This window comes from Parasteatoda tepidariorum, chromosome 3, assembly GCF_043381705.1.
Source record: "Parasteatoda tepidariorum isolate YZ-2023 chromosome 3, CAS_Ptep_4.0, whole genome shotgun sequence".
NCBI classification, from domain to species: domain Eukaryota; kingdom Metazoa; phylum Arthropoda; class Arachnida; order Araneae; family Theridiidae; genus Parasteatoda; species Parasteatoda tepidariorum.
Window position 1 is genome coordinate 79,949,498 of NC_092206.1, and position 9,763 is coordinate 79,959,260.

Genomic DNA, 9,763 nt, shown 5'->3' on the forward strand with positions numbered 1-9,763 from the left:
TTAGAATACTTGTAAAGAATGAGGTTAAGAAAAGTGAAGAATGAGGGAGCAGCTTAATATTTGGGTCGTGAAAAAACTAAACCACTTGCAAAATTTGACGAATTTCTAAGGAGAGAGTTAAGGATTAAAAACGATATATAGAACCAAATTGACAGTCAAATGTAACTTTCAAGTTAATTTTAACAATCGCTTTTTACCTCCTTTCAATTTCCTCAGACAATCAAATCAGATGTTCATACTTTTAATTTTTACTTCCTAGTTTTGGAAAGGTCGTCTTGTTTTTTTCCTCGCTTGAATACAATATGTGGTCAAAAGTATATGGACAAACAGTGGTACGAACTTGGAGAGTCCTGGGCTGTATATTAATATGATGTTTGTCCCTTCAATTCCTTTTATGACAGCCTGCTCACGTCTAGGGTGACTTTCCTTTAGTTTTTGATTTGGTGACCGAAGGAATTGACTTCCAGTTGTCCATTACATTTGAAGTGAGTGTTGGCAGTGAGAGTGGTTGATTTAGATGATCAGATTTAAATCGGGGCTTAAAATAGTCCAGTCCAGTGTTTGAGCATTGATTTCGTCACACCACACCTGCACAAATTTTAGTGTGTGGATTGAGCAGTTATCCTGCTGGAAAAGAGTTGAACCTCCTACGAAATAATGGCATAGAGTTGAGAAAGTAACATTGTCCAGGATGCTTGTGACCAGAGACCAAAGTCCGACTAAGGTCAATCCACAACAATCACCTCACACCCAGATGCTGTATAAATCTGTCTAAGCTGAGAACTCCTCCCGCCATCAAGTCTGGAGCCGTCTGGTGCTATGGAAACAAGAATGGCTCATTTTAGGGAGGGTAGCTTCACTCTAGGACTAACACAATAGACCGAAGAAAGAGATTCCCTTTCTCTCGTCAAACCACTCCAAAACAGTGACCCTGCACCCCTACTTGAAATAGTCATACCTCGTTACCATAGTCACCGCCACAGGTCCAGACGAATGTCTGTGGGAGTTCTTATTTTGGACAAACTATAGATTGATGTTCGGTCAGATAGTGCATTTATTTATGACCTCTTAATAACTTTAGGTATGTATATAAAATTATTCTCTTACAATGATTCCGAAAATTGAAACATATTAAGGGCGATGATTGGTGATTAAGGAAAACCCTATATATTCCTAATTTTAGAAACACAGGTCTGTAAAAGACGAAGGTAAAATATATTTTCTTCTTCTAATGTACTTTAGAAATTATTATCAATTGTCTGACCAGCAAAAAAATTAATTACCAATTTTTTCAATATTTCTTTCAATTTTTCTTTTTAACAGGAAATATTAGAGTAAAACTATATTTTCTTTCTTTTTAGAAACACATCTCATTTGACGAACTGATTGAGTTAATCAGCATTAATTGAATTTCCAAACTAATCAGACAATTAAAAATACTTGTCGTAAATGCAAAAGTAATACAAATAAACCAGCATGAGCTCATGGCAAAAGAAACTCGATCCTTTTTTCTTGGAGTTAAATGACACAATTCCTAAATATCGTCAAAAGATGTTCAGAGTTAATAGTTCCCCTCCAAAATTAGCCAATTTCGTAACTGATCATGTTTTAAAAGACTCGTCTATACCCATCATCTCACAGATTGGCAACGCTAGAACAAAAGTCGGCAAAGGTCTTTGGTTTTTCATACTTCTAATAGGTCTGATTGCTTGCATCTACCAAACTCAAAGATTTCTCAATATTTATTTAAGTTATCCTGTGGTTATAACATTGGAAGAAAAGCAAAATATGGCATTAAATTTCCCTGGTATTACAATCTGTAATCTGAATCGTATGAAATATGAATATGAAAGATGTGAAAACAGTGATATAATTGAACGAGGGTGTATTCAAAGCAATTCGATGCGACCAGGAGGAATGTTTCATACACATCCTTCCAAAAGTAAGAACCACTTTTCTGAACGTCGAGACACTATTTCTTGTTTAAATGTTAAAAACAAAACTATAGGAGACAAAACTAAAATGAAAATAGAATTTCTGAGTAAGTATATGACAATGAATGAAGCAAATCGCGAGTTTGTTGGACATCAAGCATCAGACTTGATCAAATATTGCTGGTTTGATGGTAAACCATGCTCGCACACTGACTTTGCACATTTTCCTAGCTTACGCTATGGAAACTGTTATGTTTTCAACAAAGTTGATGGAAGTAAATTGCCTCTAAAATCCACATCAATAGGATATACTAGTGGTTTGGAGTTAGTTATAAATCTAGAGGTAGAACAATACGTATCTTTCACTCCTTCCGTTGGACTGCGCGTTTTGATTCATGATATAACCGAAGAACCAAACCCAGAAGAAGTAGGAATAAACATAAACCCAGGTTTTGAGACATCTATAGCTTTGAAACAAACAGTTATTGAACGGCTACCTGCACCATATCGGGATCGTTGTATAAATTACATAACTCGCGTGAATCAAAGCAATGAAGAAGAATGCATGAAAATTTGTCTGCAGGAGCAGAGCTTTCAAATGTGCGATTGCATTGACCCGACTGTGATGATACTTCGTGATCTAAAACATTGCAATTTGCGGGATGAGACAGATGTATGCTGTCTGGACGATGTTCAAGACAGAATTGCTTTAGGAGATTCACCTTGCGATTGCCCGCTAGCATGCACTTCGACATCATACGAGGAGGAGCTCTCAAAAGCTTTATGGCCATCGAAGTCTGCGTACATTTTGAATAGAACAGATTATTATACCTTTGATTACCTAAAGAATAATTACGTCTTTTTGAAAATATTTTATTCCACTTTGATACAAAATGTTTACACACAACTTCCGATGTTTGAAGAATGTGAAATATTTAGTCACCTTGGGGGAGAGTTGGGATTGTGGCTAGGGCTTACTTTATTTGCTTTATTGGAATTGATCGAAGTGGTAATCTATTTTTGCAATGATTTACAAGGATATTTTGCAATGAAATAAGATAAATAGTATAAATTTTTGTAAAGTTTAAGCCAATAAATCTTCTAGGTTAAAAAATACCTTTGTTAAAGAGTCAATTTATAATTCATTTAAGGGAATTCATTCTCACTGCATGCGAATCGCTTATGCGAGCACAAGTAAATATGATTCGCGCATGCTCAAGCAATTCATCTTATATGTTTCACAGTTTCTAATCAATCTAGGGTAACAGGATGCAGAGTGAATGGCCCTTAAGAAATAAGAACATAAATATTTCAACCTATATTTAAGTAGTAGTAGTTGTAGTAATACTTTAGTCGATGTCATGGAGTCTTCGAGGTAAAACACCAAGGTTATTCATATGGTAGCNTTAAATTAAAATTCACAAAAACAAACAAAATAATAAACAATTATTAATAAAAAAATTAAAAATTAATGCCGAAAAACAATTAATAACCATAAAAAACAAGCTAACAATAAATAACTAGCAAAAAAATCAACAGTGCTGCTTAAACTAACATCAAACAATAAGTTATTGTTCATCTAATCTGTAACAACAGAAGTCACACTGATGTTACTTTAAGTTGAATTACGTATATAACTGAGACATTGCGAAATGTATTTTTTTTAAATGTAAATTAAAAGTTTTGAGTTGATAGTATTTAGTATTATTATTTTCCCAATAGTCACGGAGTCAAAATTATTTGACGGCACGTCTATGACGTCATTAAGCAATTTTTTAGAGAAAATGGCACGTTGGTGTATAAAGGTTCGCCACCCCTGATCTAGGGTAACAGGATGCAGAGTGAATGGCCCTTAAGAAATAAGAACATAAATATTTCAACCTATATTTAAGTAGTAGTAGTTGTAGTAATACTTTAGTCGATGTCATGGAGTCTTCGAGGTAAAACACCAAGGTTATTCATATGGTAGCGTTAGCAATTGTTTATTATAGTAGTTCAAAGTAAATTCTTTTGCTACTTCAACATCCACAGAAATTAACTGTTAATCATTTAAATAAATCCTCCTTAATCTTGTGTCATAAACTGGACTAAAAATTAACCAATACGAACCATACATATACACATATAATAAGAAAGTCTAATGGAAGGAGGTAGTAACTCAGTATCTGCCCCACATAAGTAGGAAAAAAATGGAATAAGTAAAGAAAAAGGGCTAAAGGTGTCCTGTGGAATATCTTAGTGCTTACATGAAAACCGTTGAGAATTTTTTTTAAAAAACTAAAGCGTAATTAATATTAATTTTAAATTTTTTTAAGCATAACACGCTTATAAAATTACAAAATCAATACTTTAAAAAAATCATTTAAGTGCTTAGGTAGGTAACAAATCACACGAGAAGTTACTCTAAATTCATAGGATTTTATCAAATAAAGAATTTTTAATAATCATTATTCAATTGTATAATAGTGTAAACATATAGAAAATTATTGTTGTATTCAACTGTTATTAATGGATTTAAATAATTATAAATATGGGGAATTCGCCCAAAATATCGGAACCTCATTAAATTTTCAACTCGGAAGACAAGCATTTCGGCAAACTCATCCTCGGTGACTTTTTGAATGAAACAAACCCATCTTCGTTGTAAGTATTACTAATACTTTAACACCGAACCTTCAAAACTGCTTGAAAAAAATAAACCTTCCTTCACATTGAACAATTTTTAATTCATTTCCGTTAATTAGAAGGCATATATTATGTTTCTAATTGCTGAATGGAAAATTTCGAATTGATAAAATCATTGTAAATAAAAATAAAATTTGAATGCCATAATTCATTTTATCCTTGTAATTAAATAGGTAACAAAAACAGAAAGAAAAAATTCATTATAAATTTGGATTATTTTTTCCCCTTAAAATAGTTAACATTCTTCACAAGTTTCTAAATTAAAAAAGCTAATATGAGTAAAAAAAAGTAAATAAAAAAGTAAGTAAATAAATAAATGCTAATGCGTAATAACTGTAATTTCATACGACAAAATTTAAGACTTTTCTCGTCATGGAATATATATATATAAATTTTCATTTCAATGAATATTTGATTTTATCAGCAAAACAAAAGTTAAAAAACGTGGTAAATATGACCACTGCCGTGACCAGGATTCGAACCTGGGTTATTGCGGCCACAACGCAATGTACTAACCACTATACGATCTCGGCTACGTAGGGGTTCAGCTTGTTAAATAGTATCTACTTTATAGAGAAGTCTACAAATGAAATGCGAATTTTAAAATAAATGGAGCATATCAATCTCAACGAAAGTATTGCTTTCCTACTCGTGGTATAGGTGGCAGCGTTGGAGAAAATTAAAATTGAAGTTTTTTGAAAAAAACTTTGTTTTAATTTTTTTCTTTCTTTTTACAAAAAAATAAAATAAATAAAGCTTTTAAATTTGGCTATTTAATTACAATGTCATCAACTCTCATAATTATTTCATCAAAATTAAAAATTAGTCTGCTAAAATTACACAGGTTAAATTGATTTAGTTTCCGAATCGATTGAAATAAGATTTAAAACGATTTGTCATAGCTCTTTCTAAAAGTAGCGTTTTTTTTAATTCTAATTTAATTTTTGGTTACTAAAAAGCCTCGTTAAAAGTTTCTCGCCAAAAGAATTCGTTTAGCATTAGTGCAAAATTGCAATTGCTAACATTGCTTTACAGTTTTAAATAACTTTTTTGAATTCATTATCTTAATTGCATACGTTGACTGCGTTCAATTTTACATGACATTTGTTGGAGTAGTAAATGTAGCTAATTTAAAAATTAAATAAAAAAATTACTGTTTGATAATTACAAAAACAAATTAACTAAATCTACGCATCATAAAACGTAAGGAAATATTAAATTAAAGAACCAGAAACCCAACTTTCGGTTTTAAGCCTATAATTTTGAATCATAATTGAAAACAAAAACATAAAAATAACAGAATATAACAATCAATATAAAAAAAATATTTCTAATTAAACTTTTAAAAAAGGGATAAATAAATAATTTACAGGTAAATACCATTGTAACATCCATTCGCGATCGCAACGAACTATAGGGGGCGTTGTTGTAAGCGACGAATAGTTGCGATTTCTATATGAACAGTCACTCAGTTGCTCTGATACGTCTTTAATGTAGCGTGTAGCATTGTAACGTTTTTTCTTTATTATGGCTTATTAAATGTAAAAAAGAAAATTGCTTGATATTCTTTCTTATGCAAGCAAAACAAGACGGTATCTCTTTTTTTAAGAGAAGGAATATTCAAAACACATGGGAAAAATACTTGTAAATAAACAGAAAAAAAAATACGTATCTTCTTATTAGAGTTAAAACCTAATGCCTGCGAAACCGTTTTACTAAATTTAATGATATAACATGAAAGACCTATTTAAACTTCACATTCCTTAGTTTTATGAATCATGTTACTTCAAACATTAAAATATGCAAAAAGTATACATAAGCCCATAATTTTATAGCATTTAATTTTTCAGAAAAAGTTTTTTGACAATAATTTTTATAAAAAAATTAAGTTTCAAAAAACGCAAAATAAGGAATGCTTACGAAAAAAAAAAACGATTCTAAAAATTACTCAAATTAAAATAAAAAACTTTCGTGCTTTTTTTAATTCTTAATCGGTGGTCGAAAATCATTCTGTAGAGGACTATCATCAAATTAGAAAATTATTCACAAGTAAATTTTTTGTTATAAAAATCACAGTTTACCTTATTTATTAATCCGGAAGATTCCCAAATGATATGTTCATCGTTGGAAAACTTAATGTATATACACATAGATTATCCCTTCATTACTTTAAGATGACATACCATACAACAAAATTTTATAATTGCAAGATCTGGATATGAATTTCAATATGTAACTTAAAAACAGAATAGCTGTATTCTAGTTGAAAATTATCATTCAAAATTTAAAAAAACTTACCAAGAAAGCGATAAAAATTTATTAATAGTCAACACAAATGATACTATTTCAAGTAATTCGGATAATTGTTTATTGTTGTTTTTCGAATTATATAGACACAGAAATGCATATTATTCTATACAAAAGAATAATATTCTATAACTATTTCAGTTCTGTACGTTCTGAAATCACAGTTATTCATTTTAATGAAGTAAGTAATGTTGACTTCACTTCAATTTGTAATAAATTAAAGACAAAAGAAATTTATTTTACCGTAATACACACATCTGTAACAGCATGCGATCACGAAATCGGAAGTTATGTTGTTGATGATAGAAAGGTAAAAACTACTGAGAAACTCTTCAAATGCTGCGCGCATTCTGTTTTTGAAAGATTTATCAATGTTCTGTGTCGTTTGTTGAAGTTTTTCAGCCTTTTCCTTAAGGAAATATTGCTTTTTGTTTGCTGTTAAAAAAATGGTGTCCTATTCTGCTATGATTCTGATAGAACTGAAGGAAAACTTAATAAATAAAAGCCTGAACATATCTATCCGCTAGAGGGCGTAAACGAGTGTTATCGCGAATACTCCAACAATTTGCAACAAAATTCATTTTAGGCTCATCACGACCAAAGATGTTTAGATTTCATTATATTTAGGATCAATCCACGTAATTTTTTAATCCGCTAATAATAATAATTAATAAATTAATAAATAAAAAGTAATCGATATTTATCTTTATCAATTTTCAGAAACTATCAATGGAAAATTTTTATTAAGGAAGGAAAAAAATTATAGAATCTATTTGGGGAAAACGTACTTTAGTTTGTATTTCCATCGCCAATATCTGGAAGAATTACAAAAGAAATTATTACATAATGTGCGAAAAATATATCAGTAAAAAAGAGAAAGAACATCTTCGAACTTTTGATTTAATTATCGAATTTTCATATATTAGGACTCGATATTAGTGATTCGAAAGCTTAACCTTAGCTAAGCGAATTAATTTTTACAAACGTTATTTTAGATTACGAATTCGAGCACAAAAACGTTCTCACTCTGAATAAACATGTTTTTTTTCCCCCAACAACGAATATGGATTTTTGACCATCAAAACACGGAGTTCGAAACAATCTGAAAAATATTCTCCCAATAGTTTGGGTAGCAGATTGTTCGACCTTTAAACGTTAATTTCCCTTTCTGCGTATTTCGACATCTCAGAAATGCGATATTCTTAAATATTTATTCCTCCAGATTTTTTTAACCCATTCCTTTCCAAATTTTAGATTTCCTCATATTAAATTACTTTAATAAAACTAGTGCAAGAAATTGTGTACCTTAAAATTCAACACTTTTCGATCATTAGAAAATTAAATTTTAAAAAAAAAATCGTAATAAGAAAAACAACTTTATGCATGGAATTAAATATGGATAATAAAAAAGGAATATGCGAAATAGTTTTTCATTCGCATCATTAGTTCCGGAAATACGGGGCAATCCGTAGAAACTGAAATCCGTACAAATTTTCTTCTTTTCTGCCTTAACTATTGGGATCATATTTTCCAGTTAGCTGCCACTTTTAATATTTTCTGAAGTCTAGAATCCAAATCTACCAAACGATAGTATCCTTGTACAGAAAAGTACGTTGCGTCTGATTTTGTAACATAAAATATTGTTTACACTTTTAAAATCAACTCTTTAAACTAATAAGATTGACACTTACTTCACGAAAATCCAATCATGAGAAGAAACTAAAAAAAAAACTTTGAGATTAAATTATAAAGAATAAGAAGAAACAGGAGAAAAAAACCTATTAGATTTTGCTTCTTTCTTATGTAAGATGTAAGACATGAAATAGACCATAAATTTCTATTTAAAAGCATGTGTTTCGTTATAAACACTGTATTAGCTTTCAATTCTTAAGCTATTTCTTTATTTTTTAAAACCGATTTCATGATCTTTGTAAGTTTGAAATATTCCGCAATTTGATACCACAAACAATTTAAAAAGAAGAAAAACAAGAAAAGGGTTTTTAGATAATGGTCAAAATAAAGAGTTTTTCACAATGACCAAAGTATTTCAAAAAAATTACCACCCACTTAATAATTTTAAGCATTTCACATCTGAAATATATATCATTATTATATAAGTTCCCATTGTGAAATGTCGTGTAAATCATGAGGGGTTCATTTTTTATTTTGCGTGCTATACCTCGGACCTGTGTAAATATTTGCCCCACCCAATGGAAAAATTTTCATTTAGTACATGTAATTGTTACATGTAACAAAAAGCAATGTCTGCAATATTGGTGATCATTTATTTTAAAGTTTTCCAGGCATGTACAAGAAAACTTTTTTTAGTTCATGAATATTTTTTTCTTCATTTAATTTAATAGAGAGCAAATCTTTAGAGTTCATACTCCTACTTTCAATCAATTTAATAGAAATCAAAATTCGTATAATGGTTCATTCTTCCAACTAATAGGTAATTCTCTGTAGTTCATACTTTTGATACTATAGGTCATACTAAAATGTTCTTTCCAATAAGAAAAGAAGTCCTTACTCCATGTCTTGTAATTAAATAAGTAAGGAAAACAGAAAGAAAAAAATCATTACAAATTTTACTTATTTTTCCCTTTAAAATACTTAACAATCTACGCAAGTTTTTAAACGAAAAAAATAGCTTATATGAGTAAAAGAATAAAATAAATAAAAAAACAAAAAAATGCTAATGTGTAATAACTATAATAACGTACGCCAAAATTTAAGACGTTTCTAGTCGTGGAATATATGCATAAAAAGTTTCGCTTCAATAGAGTTTTGATATTATCAACAATACAAAAGTTAAGAAACGTGGTAAAAATGCCCAC

The 9,763-nt window shown here is 30.1% G+C and overlaps 1 protein-coding gene across 1 annotated transcript; it reads left to right on the forward strand.

Moving 5' to 3' along the window:
* The first annotated feature begins 1,476 nt into the window (after positions 1–1,476).
* LOC122272224 (acid-sensing ion channel 2-like) lies at positions 1,477–2,991 on the forward strand. The gene has a single exon (XM_043055624.2). It carries the CDS (start codon positions 1,477–1,479, stop codon positions 2,989–2,991), a length of 1,515 nt encoding a protein of 504 aa, XP_042911558.2.
* Positions 2,992–9,763: the final 6,772 nt, after the last annotated feature.